General features: G+C 44.3%; 1 protein-coding gene across 2 annotated transcripts in view; it reads left to right on the forward strand.

Moving 5' to 3' along the window:
• Positions 1-676: 676 nt before the first annotated feature.
• Positions 677-18,055, forward strand: part of GPM6B (glycoprotein M6B) — a 110,009-nt gene continuing 92,630 nt past the window's right edge. Inside the window, exon 1 of one of the 2 annotated variants that reach the window (XM_051630964.1) lies at positions 677-776. In XM_051630964.1, the coding sequence (XP_051486924.1) occupies positions 773-776 (4 nt within the window). In that variant the 5' untranslated portion in view covers positions 677-772. Of the gene's footprint in view, positions 777-9,635; positions 9,701-18,055 lie in introns of those variants that run through there. The other variant, XM_051630932.1, reaches the window with a different exon arrangement.

The following is an 18,055-nucleotide window of genomic DNA, read 5'->3' on the forward strand; positions in this document are numbered from 1 at the left end:
CCCTGTCACTGGTTTGGCCAAAGGCTGATACATTTCTCACAGTGTTTAAAGAAACGAAGGTGTCCCTGCAAGCAGAGGTTTTGCGGCTGGAACATCACTCAAGTGGCAGCTACCGCAGCGCGAGGTAACGCTGCGAAGCGGCCTTGGGAGGTGCGGAAGAGGCCCTGAAGGCAAGAATCACGTCGTTGAACGTGAATGTGTAGATACGAATGCAACGACGCCACGTTTTGGGCGCACAGTGCCCTTGCCATGGCCACAAGGGAAACACGACGAAGCAAGACACCCCGGAAGGTCAGGGGTGCCCTTCGCCCCGTGCCCCAGTCCAGCTCCTGAAGCCGAGAGCAGCTGGGGGGGCTGCCTGGGCCCGGGGCGCTAGTCCCTGGGAGCCCCCCGAGGCAGAGCGACACAAGGCGGGGGAGAGGCCAGACGAGGCGCCGGGGACACCGCGACCCCCGGGGCCGCCCTGGGGCGGGTGCCCCCGCCGGGCCGCGGGGCGGCGCTCCAGCCCCCCTGCCCCGCGGCCGGGCCGGGCAGGGCCGGGCCGGGAGCCCCTCGGGCGGCGCGGGCAGGCGGGGCCGTCCCGCCCCTCCCGCCGCCGCCCCGCAGCCGCTCGAGGCGAGGCGAGGCGAGCCCGCCAGTGTGCGAGCTGCCGCCGCTGCCCTGCGCCGCGCCTCCCGCCCAGCCCAGCCCAGCCCAGCCCAGCCAGGCACGGCGGAGCGAGCCCCTGCCCTGCTCCCCCCGCACCGCACCGCCCGGGCGACGAGAGCCAGCCATGGGTAAGCGAGCGAGGCTGCGGGGGAGACCCCGCTGCGGGGCCGCGGGGGCAGCCGCCACTGCGGGGAGGGTGGGAGCGGGGGCAGGTGCGGGGCGGCCCCGGTGGGGCGGGGGGGGGGTGGTGCAGAAACCTGTTGAGCGCCCCGGCGGAGCGGGCCGGGGGCGGCCTGGCCCTCCGCCCCGCACGGGCTGGGCCGCTGCCGCGGGAAAACTGGGCGGGAGCGGGGGGCTGCGGGGAGAGCCGGGCGGGGGAGGTGTGAGCGGGACCTCGCCGGCTGCAGAGCGCGCCCTTCCTTTAAAAATTTAAGTGAAGAACGGTGCTAATGGGGAGTCCCGCAGCGGTAGCTGCCGGGCAGCCGGTTCCGCGCAGCCGGCCCTCGGCGCGTCCCCTTCCCCCCCTGCCGCCCGGGGGGGCAGCGCCGCGGGCAGGGGAGGCCCCGGGTCCCCCCGCCGGGTTGGAACCACCGCCCGGTGATTGCGGGGTCGCCCCGGCTTCCCCTCGGAGGGAACCGGAGCGAGGGGGTCCCGCTCAGCCCCTCGGTGCCCAGCGGGGGTTTGTTTCCCCAGGGGAGGGCTTCAGGTTTGTGCCCGGAGGTGCAGCGTGGTTCTGAAGAGCGGGAATCGCCTCGGGGGCAGGGAGGGCGGTGGAGCTGCCTCTTCGGGGCGGGAAGCGCTGAGCACCCCTGTGTGCCAGGTGCCTTTGGGCGTCAGCGCTGGGGGAGTCCTGTTTGGGAGAAGGTGCTGCGCTTTTCCCTCTTGTGCCTCGGGGGTCTGCACCGTGGAGGGAGCTGGGCGTCGGTGAGAAAGCGTCCGCTTCGCTTCCCAAACTTCTGGGGAGGGAAGCGGTTGCGTGAGCGCGTTAACGTGAGCAGAGGTGGGGCCCCGAGCGGGGAAGGGTTCGTCGCGCACATGGGTCACTCGGTGGTCAGCGCGCACGTTTCGGCGTTTGCATCCTTCTAGCGTGGGCTGCTTCCCGCCAGCTTGCCTTTCAGCCAAAAGCGGGCCCGAATGAATTAGGCAGTAATTAAAGTTCTATGGTTTTGGGGGGCGGGGGGAAAGGTAGAAAAATACAGCTGTATCTTTGGTCCGGTTTGCCAGTGGCATATTATTTCTCAGAGGTTGCAGCTGCGCAAGCAGAGCGATCAGTGCGTGCCCGTGTGTTAATAAGCACATACTGATGCTGGCGCTGATTCTGGTTTTAATTAAGAAGAAGAACAAGAAGGAAAAAAGAATTAATTACTCGGCCAAAGCCAAAGGAAGCTGACAGAATTCCTATGGTTGCTACTTTGTTAAATTAATTCGCATCATCTAATTCCTTAATTTATAAACGCTTATTAACTAGTTTGTTCCCTGGCTTAGTGAAGATCAGGCTCCTGTAGTATTACAGGCTTTTAACTAAGCTTTTTTGAAGTTTCCAACACCCCTTTCGGTGCATGTTTAAGTATGGATTCTCACAGCCTCTGCAGCTCTGAAGGCTGAAACAAACCAACAAGCTATATTATTGGCACCAAAATGCCTTTTTTTTTTTTTTAATGCATATTCTGATGCTTACTTTTTTGACTAAGCTTTCCCTATGTGAACTTTTGATATTAAATGCAACTGTAAAGTTGACAGCTTCTCCAATGTCTGTATCTTAGTATCCGTCTCTTAACCTACACTTTTACTTTATCTCCATGGATTGATGCCCAATAAATCTTGAGATGGGGATGGAAGAGGGAAAGAGAGAAAGGAATGTTTTCAAGTGTTTTATTAAGAAGTATATTCATTAGATTACAACATCTTATTTGGGGGGAGGAATAACATTTGTTAGTTAACACATGTTAAATTGTTCTTAAGTTTCTTTGCTCCTAAGTCTATGAATTTGATTTTTTTTTTTCAGCAAGTTAAATCTAGAGGTTTGAAATACAAAAGTTGTTTTAAATCTTTGTGGGTGATTCATCTTGAGGAGAATAAAATCTTTATTTTACTCCTAAAATGTTAGAGAAACAGTGAAGGTAGTCTTGCAGACTCTGGGTCTGCTACAGTCTGTGAAATGTATGCTTTATGACCATATAGAATGTCTTGTCCTGAATGTAACAGTTGGGAAAAGGGGAGCAGAGAGAAGAAAACATTTATTGGATTTTTTGCTAATAATGGTCACAATAGCACAGAGCTCCAAGGTCTGTCAACTTCTTTGCTTAGAAAGGTTGTTGGATGATCAAGCTATGCCTGATGGGGTAACAGCAGCATAGTCAGTCAGGAGAGGGGACTTCTAGCACAAATTTCTGATTAAATACTTCAAAAAGAAGTCAAAAAAATAAGTCTTTGTCAGCTGGGGATCCAGTCCCTCATGAATACGATGTGTTGTTTATGCCATTGCATAACTGCTGCCTTGGCATTAGGTAGGCTGAGGCTGATGTGACCCTCTAACAAGGACTTGTTTGGAGCCCCAGCGCTGTGTCAAGAGCTTCCTGATCCAGTGGCAAGGATGTATTTGGGTCTCGTTGGGACCATTGGAATTGCCTTGCTTGCACAAAACTTTAGTGTAGGACTGGCCCACTGAGGCTGATTATTATTCTTTTTTTGTTTTATTCTTTTTGGAGGTGCTGAGAGGTCACTGTCGCCGTTGATGTTCATTGGGCTTTTGGCTGCCTTAGTGCTTCTGAAGGTCGGGAACATTGTGTTCAATGCCAGTGTGGGAGGCTGGAGGGTGGTCAGTAATAACCAGGGCATCATTTTGTGCATCTTGTGTGAGAAAACCCACACGCTGGTGTTTGACATCGTGGCACAAGCTCTCCCAAATGTAATGTCTTGTCTGGCAGGGGGGGAGGGGACTGTTATTTTACAAAATGAACAAAAAATGCTAGAGGCTTTTGTTCCTAAAAGTTTGCAAAGCGTGATACATTATCCTTTCTTGGGAACTGTTTGTTTTTATAATTTTACACCTTTGCTTCTTTGTATTCCCCCAAACTGTTGCTCTCAGGTATGAAAAGCGGTTGGAGCAGAGTGTGAACATGTATTATGTTTCGGTATTTTGGTTTTTTTTTAAAAGATACTGAAGAGAATGCTGTGCACAAACAGGGGATGAAATTATACCTGTCTTCATGTAGGTTTGTTTCCCCTCTCCCTGCAGTCCCTGCAGGAACTACTGCTTCACAGAGCCCACAAACCCAGGAGATTCCAGGAGCATCATACTGTGCTGTGCCAGGGCTGTCGCCCTGTCCTTAGTCCCTTCTGCAGCTCATCCAGCTCCACCAGCAGCACTTGCTCCTGCATCCCTACAGCTCCTGACTGCATCCTGGAGTGGTCTGAGCCTTTCCTGTAGGCAGTAACCTAAGGAGTTCCACCTTAGGTGTTTCTACCACCCATACAAATGGTCCTCACTTTTATGTGAAGCGTGTCCAAAGTAGGTTTAAATATTCCCTAAACCAAGTTTCCTTCTTACAAACAACTGGGGGCGAATCCTGAAAAGGAATCGGCCCTCTTTCTTTCTCTTCAGCTATATGCTTTGTCCAGGCGGGAGCTGGAATCTTGTGTGTGTCACAGTAATAGTAAGATCTGATTAATATTGGTCATCAAGGGTGGCTGGATTTCAATTGCCAAGTGTTGTAGTCCATATTCTGTTAAATCTTGTACATCTTAAATATAATTGCCCTTGTTCCTGTAAAAGAAAAAGAAACTAGTGTTAAGTTAATCCTCTCTTAAAACCTGTGAAATATAAAATTTATACTACTGCCCTTCCTTTATTTCTACACCTCCTTAGGCTATTGGAAAGTTCTTAATTGTGCCTTCTCACTTTAATTCTTCTTGTCTGAGGAGAAGGCAGAGGAGAAAATGTTGTGCATTTCAGATATTTCTCAGTGGTTCACTAACACAGGAAATCTCATGTCCCGTGTGTAAATCCTGATATGTCTGATTGATGTTTAAATGTTACATTGCAGAAAAGCATACTGGATTATAGATTACATCCCAGGAGGGCTGTACAGTGGCAATGCCTGATTACCTAGGTACCTGTTTTAGTGTCTTTCTAGAATTTCTTAAACCAGGTCACTTTCAGTGTTTAAAGGACTTAAATTATTTTTCTCAAGCCACGTGTCTCTTTTTTCAAGTTTGCTTCCATGTGTTGTTATTCCAGCAGTCGTCATGTTGCAAGCGTTGTGGTTGGTTGTTTTTTTTTTTCAGTATTTTTTCTGTAGCCTTTGTTTTTCAAGATCAGTGTAATCTAATCACAGAATGGTTTGGCTTGGTTTGGGACCTTTGAAGATCATCTAGTCCAACTCCCCTGCCATGCCTGGGGACATCTTTTCACTTGCTCAAATCCCTGTCCAGCCTGACCTTGAATATTTTCAGAGATGGAACATCCAGTTATGCAGCATCACAACTTCTTTGAGCAATATTAACTAATATCTAAAGTCATTACTCTATTTAAAAAGTCCAAAGTCAATTTAATGGCAAAGCTAAAGTAAATTGAAGATAAACTCAGTAAAGCCCACTTCTTGGTATCTCTTTTATTCCTCATGCAGCGGCATCTTTTCATCCCTGAGTGAGTGCATATTCCCACAGCAAGGTTTTTTTTTTTCCCTGAGATACGCAGCTGGTACAGCCAGACCCAGACTCACTGCACCTATTGTAGTTCCACTGGTGGATATGAATCTGTTGTTGTCTTTCTACAAGTGCGACAACATTATATCCAGTGAAACTTCACTGGGATAAAGCATTTGCAGAGGGAGCCGTTGTGGATTGTTACATTACCAAACTTCCCCCTGTGGCTGTTCTTCCCATTGCAACTCCTGGATTTCTCTTCTTTTTTACCTCCCCCATGTGCATCCCAGCTGTGTGCGCCCTTCACCCCCCTCAGACATGTACGCAGCTGGTTCCTGTGCATGTGTCCCCAGCACCTGCCGGGCTTTTGGTCACCTTGCTCCTCTGTGCAGCTCTTTGGACCACTCCTGGTGTGGGACCGAGAGCTTGCACAGAGCTGTGGGAGCTGCCTTCCTGCAAATTTCTTGGGTCCTTCTGCAAAAAAGTTGAACCCTTCATGGCACCACAGTTAATGTTGTGGAGCATGTACTTACAGTGTACTTTTAACATAGGTATTTTTTACCCTGGAGTGTAGGGCTGAGGCTCATTCCTGATGGACCACACAGTGTCTTGCTGGGGTGCCAGTCTCATGGTTTGAGTGGTGGCAAGTTTGGGGGATTGTTCTCCAGGGTTTTCCTCAGCATGCTTGTGGCTAGACTAGTTTGAGCCATCCAGGGAAATGAAAATCCTTTCTGTTCTTCTGGCTGATTCCTTAAAATCTGTTTGGGTACATGTGCCTCTGTCTGGGGTTGAGTTGTGGTGAACAAATGTAAGGAAAGATAGTTTAGTCTCCATGTGGGACATCAGAGATGGTTATATTGAAGTAAGGGGTCTCAGGTGAGCCTGTGAGGCTCTGCCTGCTCTGGGAGGATTATCAGGTCAATAAGGGGCACAATGGGCAAAGGAGGAAACAGAGCCATGGTGGCTCTTGACCATCATGTCCATCTTGTAAGGTAGCTTCTTCTAGTTTGAATGCAATGTAGCCTTTGGCCTAGAGGAAGCAAACTCAGAGGACAATACCAGGGGAGGAATCCATGTCTCGTGGCCCTATCTCGGCTTTTCTTCTGATGGCAGGTGTGAACCTCTGACAGCTGGGATGTCTGTGCTTGTCAAAATAACCCTGTCAGCCCTCCCCTGTAAATGCAGTGAACAACAGTGGAGGAGATTTCACCATTCAGTGTAACAAATAGATAGCATCATATGTACCACTTAGTTCTCAGCTGTTTGATACTTTCTGTTGCTGCTCTGTCTCAGTATTTTGGCAGTCTCCCTCTCCATAATTATTTGTCTCTTGGGTTTTAGGCTCAAAAGCTTGCATGTGGAGTGGTGGCTTGGGAAACATTTAGAAGCAACACAAAGAACTATGAGGTTTCAACATCTTTTGTTCTCCCTGTCTTTGGAGCTGTTTGAGTAGCAGCAATTTCAAAATGTGAATGGAGCTAATGTTTCATTAATAAAAAGATGTGCCTGATGCAGAGCTATGGAGGGGTACAAACCTCATTGTGTTGCTGGTCATCAGTTTTGTGTTTGTTTGCTTTATGATTTGATAGTTGAGTGCCTGTGACACTTGGAAGTTTTAGCCTAACATTATATATATGCACAGGAAACAACTATGAGAAATATGTTTGCGCTTAGTGTTTGGGTTGTTGTTTTGTTTTTTGTTTGTTTGTTGTTTTTTTTTCTGCCTGGGGGAAAGAATGATGAAAAGGACTGTGGTTCAAAAATAGCTGGGACCTGGTCATGAAGAGGACTGGACTTCTTGAAGTTGTGAACTGATTTGGAGTATCCAACATAAGAAGCAGTTTTCATAATTTTGTGAGTTTTTAAAAATGTTTTATTAAAGGCATAAAGCAATCATTGCATATTGCAGCCTGAAACTCTGTTCCTTCAATGCCAATGAAAATGCAAGAATTGACCTGGTCTAAAACAATACATAAATTGGAGAATGGGATTGCACTGGAGGCAAACAGGGAAAAACTTGATCCATTAGTGGCTCTGGGGTAAAGGAAGCAGCTGACTTGCCTTCCAGGTGCTGGTTTGTGTGGACTGGCAGGCAGAAGGGACACCACGTGTTAGCAATGCGGTTGGCTGGGAGAGCCAAAAACCAAAGTAAACGATGGGAGTCCAGCCAGGGGAGGATTACGTTTTGAGTAGTGTGCTGATTTTCTTAATATTGGAAACATACATTTTGGGCTTGGTGATGGTTTTGCTGAGCTGGAGCTGTGGAGCCTGCAGCTGATGGTTAATCAAGGAGGAATCAGACTCCCTTCTGTTGCCAGCAAGGCGCAGCTAACTGGGACTGTCAAGTCTCTGTTTTCTTCTTTACCTTTTAGTCTACATTTCTGTCAGCTTGCATGCTCATGGAGGTTTTTCAGTCCTAATGCTGAGTGTGCATCAGAGAAGTTGCAGGGTGCAGGTGAGCATTGGCTGCCTGCAGGCTCCTGCCTGCACCCATCGTGAGCCTGTCTGGGAGAGCAGCTGCTGTTTGACTTCATTCAAGAGAGATTTCCCGCCAGTTTTTTGAAACTCATTTGGTTTATGTGTGTTGTGCTTTCTGATGGGATACAAATGCTTTGTAACATTAGAGAGCGCTTTTGTCAACTTAAGATGGCTTTTTAAAGCTGCTTAAATTCTAGATTCTGGGAACCTCTGTCAGGATTTGCTGGAATGAAGTCCTGGGCGTGCACTGTGCCAGCAAATGCCATGCACAGAATCACAGAATGTTAGGGGCTGGAAGGGAGATCATCGAGTCCAACTCCCCTGCCAGAGCAGGACCACCACAGAATCTAGGGCAGGTCACTCAGAAACATACAAGTTTGAATTAGTGCAGAAGTTGGACTGCATCTTCAGTACTTTTTTCTAACGTATTGACTGAAGTAGTTTTCATTTTTTTTGTAGGTTGTTTTTTGTGTATTTTGCTTTGGGGTTTGTGTTTTTTAAGGAATAACTTTTGGAAGGTTTTAAATGATTGTTGTTTGTGTGTAAACTTACGCTTTTGTTACCAGAACTGTGCTTGACATAAATGTCAAGCACTTTCCCAAACAAAAGTGTAAAATGAGTTGTTATATTTGTGAGGCACACAGCTGAAAATAAGTTTACCACATGGAACTTCCCGTATGGGAAATCAAATGCTTTTCTTGAGCTGCTTAGGCATGTCTTACAAAAAAAACCAAAAAAAAAGTGAGGAGGAAAAAGAAATGACTAGTGGGAGTATTTTGAGCCGAGAACTTTTGGTGCAAGCACAGGGATCTGCTCCAGCACATCTGTCCATCCCCACAGCTTGCAACAAGGTGTTATGAACAATAACCCTTCATGCAACATGTGCTTAAGCTCTGTTATGGGTGCTGGTACAAAAGCCTTGAAATCTCTTGAAATATCTGATATATTTGTCATGCCATGTCAGGGGAGTGTAAAAGAATCTTAGTGCATCATCTCTTTCTGCTTGTTCCCCAGCCAGTGAAGTTATTAGGTTCTAAAGCTGGTAACTGTTCCGTTGAGCCAGATTTTTATGTAAGCAAACACAAGGAATGCAATGCAGAGGGGGCTTTGCTATGCGTGACTGATGCAGCCCGTGTTAGTAATTATTTCCCTCAGTGGCAACTTCTCATGCTTGGTAATTGTCTGATGAAAATCCCCCATTTCAGATAATGTCTGGAAATTTAAAGAAATAATGACATGGAATGAAAAATAGACAAGTAATTTTGTTTTTTATAGCCTGTAATTTTTAGTCCCTCCCTTTAAATTATGTTTAAGCAGTTTGAAAATACCTGTCTTTTCTCCTCCAACTTGAGATATGAGAAGCATTAGGTAATAGATACCTAATCCTTAACCTCCTCCTGAAATTCTTTGAGGTTTTTCATTCTATCTGCCAGTACATGCTTGCAACACCATGTTTGAGAAATTGTTGTAATCTACTATGTATTAAATTCCTCTTATTCCTCAGTGGAAATTTCAGAGAGGCAGAAAAGAACCAGAGAGGAGTAGAAAAACTCTTTAAAAATCTCATTAAAGTAGCCATGGTGGACTAAAGGTAAGTATGTGGGAAGTGGGTAGAACAGAAGCAGAACACAAATGAGGTATCAACATGAGTCAAGACTCAAATTGTTTTAACTTGAAACAGTTTGCAGATTTCATTAAAATTATTTTCTTTTCTGTACAGCTTTATTTCTGATTTTTCTTAGGTTTCCTGTGTCTATCATCATAAAAACTGTTGATTGTTTTCCCTGTTACAATCAGCTCCCCAGTGCACCCCAGCATGGTTTAGGCTCTTTCCATAAGCCTCGCAGAGAAGAAGTGCTGGACCTCATGGATGGACCTCATCCTTCCTTCCCTCTAAGCTGTTTTGTACCAGGTTTTATGGGCAGAGGTATGTGTGTGGATAGTTGGTTCCCTGCCTCCCTTAGTTCTTGTTGGTGTTTGATTCTCCATTGAAGGCTTTCTTCCTGAATTGGTGGCCAAGAGCACTTGCTAGTTTTGCACATGATGAGCTGTGACACCATCTGATGGTGCACTGGGCATGTCAAGGTGTTTTCCATAGACAGACAGTGTCTCTCTGTGATGGCTGCTAGCTTTTTCCTGTGTCAAATTAAGTGTCATATGTCTGTTAGGGACAGAAAACAGTGGGGACGTTGAGATAAACAGATGTCAAAAAAAAAAGTAAATGAGGAGACACTCCTTTCAAGCCAGAATGCAGTGCTTTACTGGAGGGAAGTAGGAGGCTTGGCTTTCTGTTTCCACAGTGATAGAAGGACACAGCACACATGGAATATGTTATTGCCAAAGCTAATGGGAATGTCCCAGCTGCTGTTGAAACCTCATGTATAAATGTGTTAATTACTGAACACTGAAACTTTTTTTCTGTTCTTACAAGAACATACAAAGAAAAAATTGAGGAAAATACCAATGTAGTTACAGTCAGGACTTTCTACTTCTTTCCCTTACAAAATGCATTCGGTTGATGAAACTGTTTTGATTCATGCTTGATTAGTTGGTCTTAGCATTGCTATTTTTTATATGTAGAGGTACTTGCCAAATTGGTCAGTAAGCTGGCTGTAGGATGGCAAGCTACTTTCTGAAAATTCACCTACCCTCTAAGAAAGAATTCTGTTCAAATTAGGAATATTCGTCGTTTGCAACGTGATTGTTAGAGTTTAACTGAGGGATGAGAATGGAAACGGTACCTTGGTTTCTGTTTGAAAAACAAAACAAAACGAAACAACAAAAGAAACCCTACCAGCTACAGGGAAAGTTGGCATGTCTGTTCATTAGTTCTTCCGCTGGCATGCTAAATGGGTCTCTGTGCAAGACTCCTGAGAAGGGTCTTATACCAACTTTATAAGAAGACGCAGAAGGAGAGAAGCAGTTATGCAGCCAAAATGTGAGTTCCCAAAGCATTCCTTCTGCTTTCCCATTGTATCAGGCTGGTTTATGGTTTAAAAAAAATACCATCATTCCTGCTTAATATCCCATCAACTGTAAACCTTCTTAAAATACTCGATCCTTAACCCTTTATTTTTTAGGGAAGAGGATGGTAAGACTAGTAGGAGGGAAACATGCCTTTTTCCTTCCGTGTATGTTTGTGAGTGTGACTGCTCTGCCCACTTTCCACATGGTCAGTAGTCTGTCATCTTCTGCATGTGTGAAATATCCCTTATGTTAGGTCCTGTACCTTGTAAATAAAGTAAGAGTTTTCTGTTGCCTTACTCATAAAATGTCAAGCTTTTCATTGCATATGCTTCATTGCTGCAACACTGGTGCTTTGCATTTGCATCTGATTATGAATCTCTACAGAGAGAGATTTATTCTCCTTACCCAAGTTTAAGCACAGGAGAGAAATCATAGAATCACAGAATGGCAGGGGGTTGGAAGGGACCTCTGAAGATTATCTAGTCCAACCCCCTGCCAGAGCAGGGTCACCCAGAGCACATCACATAGGAAGGCGTCCAGGCGGGTTTTGAATGTCTCCAGTGAAGGAGACTCCACAGCCTCTCTGGGCATCCTCTTCCAATGCTCTGTTAACCTCACAGTAAAGAAGTTTTTTCTTATGTTTAGGTTGAACCTCCTATGTTCCAGTTACTGAACATTGCTCCTTTTTTTGTCACTGGACACTGCTGAGAAGAGTCTGGCACCATCCTCCTGACACCCACCCTTTAGCTATTTATAAGCATTGATGAGATCCCCCCCTCAGTCTTCTCTTATCCAGGCTGAACAGACCCAGCTCTCTCAGCGTGTCCTCATATCATGTTCCATCAATCTGATAATTTTTGTGATCCTCCTCTGGACCTGCTCTAACAGGTCCATGTCTTTCCTGCACTAAGGACCCCAGAACTGGACACAGTACTCCAGATGGGGTTTCATGAGAGCGAGTAGAGGGGGAGAATCACCTCCCTTGACCTGCTGACAATGCTTCTTTTGATGCAGCCCAGCATACTGTTGGCTTTCTGGGCTGCAAGTGCACATTGTTGGCTCATGTCTGGCTTTTCATCCACTAGTACCCCCAAGTCCTTCTCCACACGACTGCTCTGAAGGCAGTCATTGCCCAGCCTGTGCCCATGATTGGGATTGCCCCGACTCAGGTGTAGGACCTTGCAATTGACTTTGTTGAACTTGCATATATTTACCATTTTAATAGTATGTTCCTGTGTCAGGCTGACATCACAGCCATATCACAAAACTGAATTGATCCTGAACTGCCCTGTGAGGTCCCAGAGACATTCAGGTGTTTTCTTCTGGGCATTCAGATGACTTCCACAGTCATGCTCTTCGGTGGCAGATACAGCTGGAGCTGTGATGCTTAAAGCCTTCAGGCTTGGCAGCTGCTGTGTGCTCCTCTTTGTCCTGAAGGAGACAGCTGGGAAGAGCACCCTAGTGACAGCCTGCATCCCAAGCCTCCCACAGCACTCAGGATGTACCATGCTGGTATTTCCTGCTAGAAGATACTGGCAATTCATATAAAATACTTCCCCTAGATCATCATGGCTTTTAAGGAGTATTTGCAGTTATTATCTCAGAAACTGCCTTTCTTCGTTGAGCATGTCCTGCCAAGACAGCTGTGTTTCTCTTAAGCACTGAAGTTAATGATGCAAAACACGAAGTTTAAGAGAAGGACAGCAGGATTACAGCCCTTAGCTGTGTGCCCACTTCCATTGTCCCTTCTTCGGGACAGCAGCATGATCAGGGGCTTTTGTGGCTGCAGGGCAAAGTGAAAGGCATGGTTTGGGCATTTGCAATGGGGTCTTCAAGGATGGTACTTTTGTGGCCTTTCTGGGCTTACTGTTAAACAAGGCAAGCTTTGTTTTTATTTTTTTTTTACTTGTGTCTGCGTTGTTGTTGTTGTTGTTGTTGTTGTTGTTTATGGAATGTAATGGCTGCAACAGAAAAGACTTCCTGCATGTGTAGAAGTAATATTGCAATAAAAGCACAACACTCCTTATATTTGTGTATACTGCTTATATACACTTCCTCTGTGAAAAGCCACTAGGTGGCTTTGCGTTTAGGGGTAAGCACAATGGCCCTGTATGCACCTGGGTAAAAATTGCTCTGTGTGAATGTGTGGTAGTGTCCTGACTGGGCTATATAACTTCTTTCCTATTGAGGGTTATAGAGTAACCTCATCTGTTTGCATGACCTTAAACTGGCTATTCACTTGCCCTCTTACACTAGTATGTGGTCTTTTTCATTTCCAGCTTTGGCTGAGAGCTCTGTTTCCTCCTATCTGTCTTCATGGAGCTGTGTGCTGTAGCGTGCATGGTAGGAGTTTGCATGAGGAAATACCTTCCCAAAAGCTAGTGCTGGCAGTCGTGTCCCTGTGGAGGCATGTGGGAGAGGCAGGGCAGCAGTGCCAGCAAGCTTCACCCCTGTCTTTTGTTTCTGTCATAGCTGTGGAAACCCTGCATGTGAGACTAGGAATGGATGCACTGGAGATGATTTAAGGAAATGTGCAGCATTACACACTAATTAATTCAGGTCATGATACTTGTAGGATAAGCAGAGCAGCTTCCTGTCTCCCAAGTAGTTGCTGTGGTTCTGATGTGAACCCCTTTGGCTTATGCCAAGAAAAAACCTGCACAGTAACTAAAATGAACCTGAACTGCTTCAGAGGATCCTGGTTTGAATTAGGGCATGATTATTAACACTAGCAGTGTTTGGCTTTTCTAAGTCTTTCTCCTTCTTTCCATGCCATTCTTTCCCCTTCCATTCCATCAGTTCAGTAACGGCTCTGGGGGTAGTGTCTCTTTAGAGGAGACCCCTCATCTGTGTAGAGAAAACAAGGGCTTGGCTAACAAGTACCACAAGCCTTGGTAGGACTCTGTCAGGAGTGTGGTGCCCACTGCAGACCTTGCTGATGGCTGACAGGGTTTCATATTAGCCTGTCTCCAGAAAGCCAGGACTATGGGAGCAGAAAATGGGGAGTGAAAAGATAACGTTGTGTGCATAACTGTCCTGAATGTTGTTCTTCTCATGGTCATCTGAAATAGTTAGCAAGATTGGAGTTGCTGCATTAAATCCAAGTTATTTGGGCTTTAAGGCCATTGCCTTTTGTTTGCATGTGTGTGAAATTCAGGAAAAAGCAGTACAACAGAGCTTTAATCTTCAGCCGTGGTAGTTCTGTCACTTGGAGGGCTCAAAGCCCCTTGATTATTGTTTTTTTTTTTCACATGAACTAGATGATGTGCCTATTTTTATTTTATATTTAGATAACACTATTTAAAATAGTGTCTTCAAGCGCTCTTTGTGGGGACAGTAATCCCTGCCATGGGCTTTCATAAAAAAGAGGTAAAACTTTTTTGGAAAAGAAACTTTTGGCATCAGGTCGTCTTGGCATCAGGTCACAACTATGGAGCACTAGTTTCAAAGTTTCTCATGTTACTGCTGTACTACTTGTTTTCCAAGGCATTTTTCAGACAGGATCCATTGGGAGCTGCTGAAAAATACCCAAATTCTTCTCTGATGTAGTGCTTAGATGCCCTGATGCCCTTGCCTTGTTCTGATGTGCCATACAGTGGTTTGGTAAGGCCTTCCATGTGTGTGACCCCTGGTGATGGAGTGAATATTCTTTTTTCAATGTGGTTTGTTTTTACAGTCTTTAAGAAGTTGATGTTGGCTGAAGAACAAAAAACAGTAGGATTTTTTTTTTTTTTTTTATAATCCAGACAGGCAGGCTACTTCTACTAGAAAGGCCTTTCTCTCATAAGAAATTGAATGTCTTTTGTGGAAAAAATGTTTGAAATGTACATTGTGGTATGCTGCCTTTATTTTATATTTTTTTTTTTTTGTAGCTGCTGTGAAATGAAACCAATCCTTAGTTTGAAGCCTTTTATTGGACATTGCTCAGTTTGGGAGTGATTGGAAAGGAAAGCAAATGTATGAATTTTGCAGAGAGGCTGTGCTAGTTTTCAATGTTTCTTCCTCTGATATTCTAATTTTTCTTTGGAAAATCTGATAAATTAGAGGTCACTAACCACAGTTTTCTTTGGTCTTTAAAGTGATTAGGCATTGATGATCTCTAAAAGTGACAGTCCCTTCTCCCTTTTTAAGAATGGCATTTTTGCAGTATACCATTAACCACTACTACCCTTAAGATGTCTCATGCTCTTTAGAGGCGATCTTTCTGCTGTCTTCTTACCTTCTGTGCAGGAGGTGGGTCAGCGTCCTTTGGAGAACTGCAGGCATCTAGTTCTTAAGCACCACAAAATCTTTCCTCTTGGTTCCTGCTCCTATGGAGCCATTGTCTGTTGAGGTCCTTGAATACTGAAAAAATCACAAGACCTGCTATTATTTTGGAGGCTTTTGTTTACTGTTTGGCTTCTGAGCACTTAGTGGCTGGTACTTATTTTTAATTTTACATTTTTCATGGTGGTGAATGGAAATGTACTTCCTTTTTGGTCTGGTTTGTTTATTTTCCATAATAAAAAATGTAGTTTTTCATGCATGCTTTAGAATTGACACTTAAATGTGCCACCAGATCTTTATAAACTTGGTGATGGTATTGCAAGAGGCAGTTCAAGTGTACCTGTCATGCCTCTTTTTCCTCAGACACTAGTACCTTAGCTCTTGCTTTGGGAAGAAAAGGCTAGTTATGTTCCATGATACCTGCCTCTGCTTTTTATGCTCTTCTCTTTTATATAGGGCTTACTGTTGCAGGTCTGTAGGAAAGCACAAACCCTGAGCCTAGAAGACACAAAGAGACTTAGCGCCTGGAGGAAGTTATCTCATAACATAGGGATGGTACATTTTAATTTCTCAAAATACTTTGTGCTGTTTTCCCCATCTTTCCCCTGTGGTGAAACAAGATCTTGCTATAAATTTTTTGTCCCCATTTGAGCAGTGTTATATGACTGTCTGGTACTTCCGTACATTCCCCCTTCAGTCACTAAAGAGGCTCCATCAGTTGTTATGTCTTTGCTACAAACGTTTAATTTCAAAACAGTAAATTTGAGGGTGGGGGACTGGGAATTTTCACAGTAATGTCATCAAGGAAATGTTGTGAAACTGATGTAAGCGTCATATTTTTTTGCTCTGCAAGCTCTGTGTTTTTCAGACAAACTTTGTCATAACAGAGCAGTTAGGAAGCAGTGGTTAGTGGGTCAGACAGACCCAGGGGGCTAAATTGGGTTTTGTTCAGCCAAATGTTAGTGCTTTTTACTCAACACTGAATTCTGCCTACAACACTCTCTTCCTTCCCCAAAGCCATAGCAAAATAAAAATGGGTATTCAATCAGGTCATGCACAACATCTGCCCTTTAATGAAACAGGCAGTTACCACAGAGAGGGAAGAGAAGGTGCTGATAGCAACTGCTAGAGCAGTATTTTGCCACAGTGGCTTTGGTGCTCTGTTACAAGCAGCTGTCTATGAAGACCTGTACGCAAGTCCTCAAACACCCTTTAGAAGAAGGAGAAAAATTGCCTTTCATGTTTCTTGCAGCATTTTTCAAAGAAGGTGCAGATTTCTGATAAAACTGTGTCCTGAAAATGAGAAGTGCAATTAATCTACAGTGCTGTGAAATACTTGCTTTTTTTTTTTTTTTTCACCCAGTACAGCTACCATAGGTGTTAGGCTACTTCACTTCAATGAATTGTTTTTCAAGTCTTGCTACTACCTCCTGTTCAGTCTTGAGTAGATGTAATTAATGTCCTGGTAGAAATGCTGGAGGTTTTGGACTTTTTTGTCTAAATGGCTTATATGTTCTCTGCTGTAGTTTGTGTGTTAGGTTATCCTGAGAAGTTTCAGTTTGACTTGATATAGGTCTTTTTTTGACAAAAGGCTTAATGCAGGCCCAGTCTGTTGGGGTAAAAGAGCCTCAGTGGACATCTAGTGCAGGTACCTTTTTAATTTGAAGATTTACATTCTGCTGAACTTTTCCCATTTAATAGTTTATTAAACTCTTCACCTAAAGAAAGCTGAGTCGGTGTTGTATTTAAAGTTAAAAATTAACCATGATTTACTGGATACTTATTGCTGGCTGCTGTAAAACATCCTAAGAGCAAAAAATGTTACTTTTCTTTTTTAAAGTTCTAAAGCACTTCACTCTACCATCCTCTATGAGAAGAAATAGGTGGATCCAGATCCGGGTGTTACTGCCTTAATGTTGTAAAGAGCAGGAGAGTTTACTTAGTTTTGCCTTGTTTTGGGTGAAGAGCTTAAAAAAACAAAGGCATTAATTATTTTTAGAAGGTTGTTTTCTACAAAATATCATGTTACTGGATAACTTCCTCCTGAAACTTTAAAATATAAATAGTTTTAAAAATAATGAAGGGAAGTCTGCAGTAGGTAACTCATGTCTGGAAACCTAGGACTAGTTGTCTTCTCATAATGTTCAGTGTAGGCCCCTCCTTCTCTCATTACATGGAAAGCTGCAGAGAGGCAGTGGGTGCAAGTGGAATTTGAAAGGCTTATTTGAAGAAAATATGCTAAAATGTGAAGCCAAGTGCAGGCTTATTTAAATAAGTAATTAACTTATTAATGCAAAATTTTGTCCCAGTTCAGAAACGCAGTGATAGAATCCTAGAATCATAGAGCCATTCAGGTTGGAAAAGACCCTTGGGATCACTAAGTCCACCCATCATCCATACTCTACGTGTGCTTGTCCCTAAACACAGTGGCAAGCAACCTGGTGAGGTCTAGAGGCAATGCTTAGTGGACTTGGCTGTAGAATATGTAAGTAGTGTGCTAGATCAGGGTCTGTATGTGCATGTTTGTGTTACAGAGAAACATAAGAAAATACACACACACAGCAGGTAGAATTTAGCCAATTTAGCACTTTGCAGCAGTGTTTTATTACCATTGCAAATGCTCACTTGTTTTAACAGACAGGAAAAGCAATATTTTCTCTTAGACTTAGAAGTAGGAAAAAATGGTTTGAAGTGGTTCACAAAGCATAACTTGGAATAACTTTGGTCTGGTTGGCACATTGCATTAAAGACCAAACAAAGTATTTATTTCCTTAGCTTTGTGTTTCATGTAAGCAATTACAGAAATATGCATTACTGTTTAATAATTCAGGAAAAACTTTTTATTATACCAAGAGCTACAAAACGTGTTTCATGCTATGGGCATGATTTTGGAAACTGTGATTGAAGATCACTGCTGGAGGAGGAAGTGGCTGTTATGGAAATGAAGTACACTGCAACTTGGCTACAAATAACTAAGCTTATTTTAAAAAGTGTCCTGTGAAAGCATGATTACTGGCTCTACCAGGTGGTTCAGGATAGCCATAGGATG

This window comes from Apus apus, chromosome 1, assembly GCF_020740795.1.
Source record: "Apus apus isolate bApuApu2 chromosome 1, bApuApu2.pri.cur, whole genome shotgun sequence".
NCBI classification, from domain to species: domain Eukaryota; kingdom Metazoa; phylum Chordata; class Aves; order Apodiformes; family Apodidae; genus Apus; species Apus apus.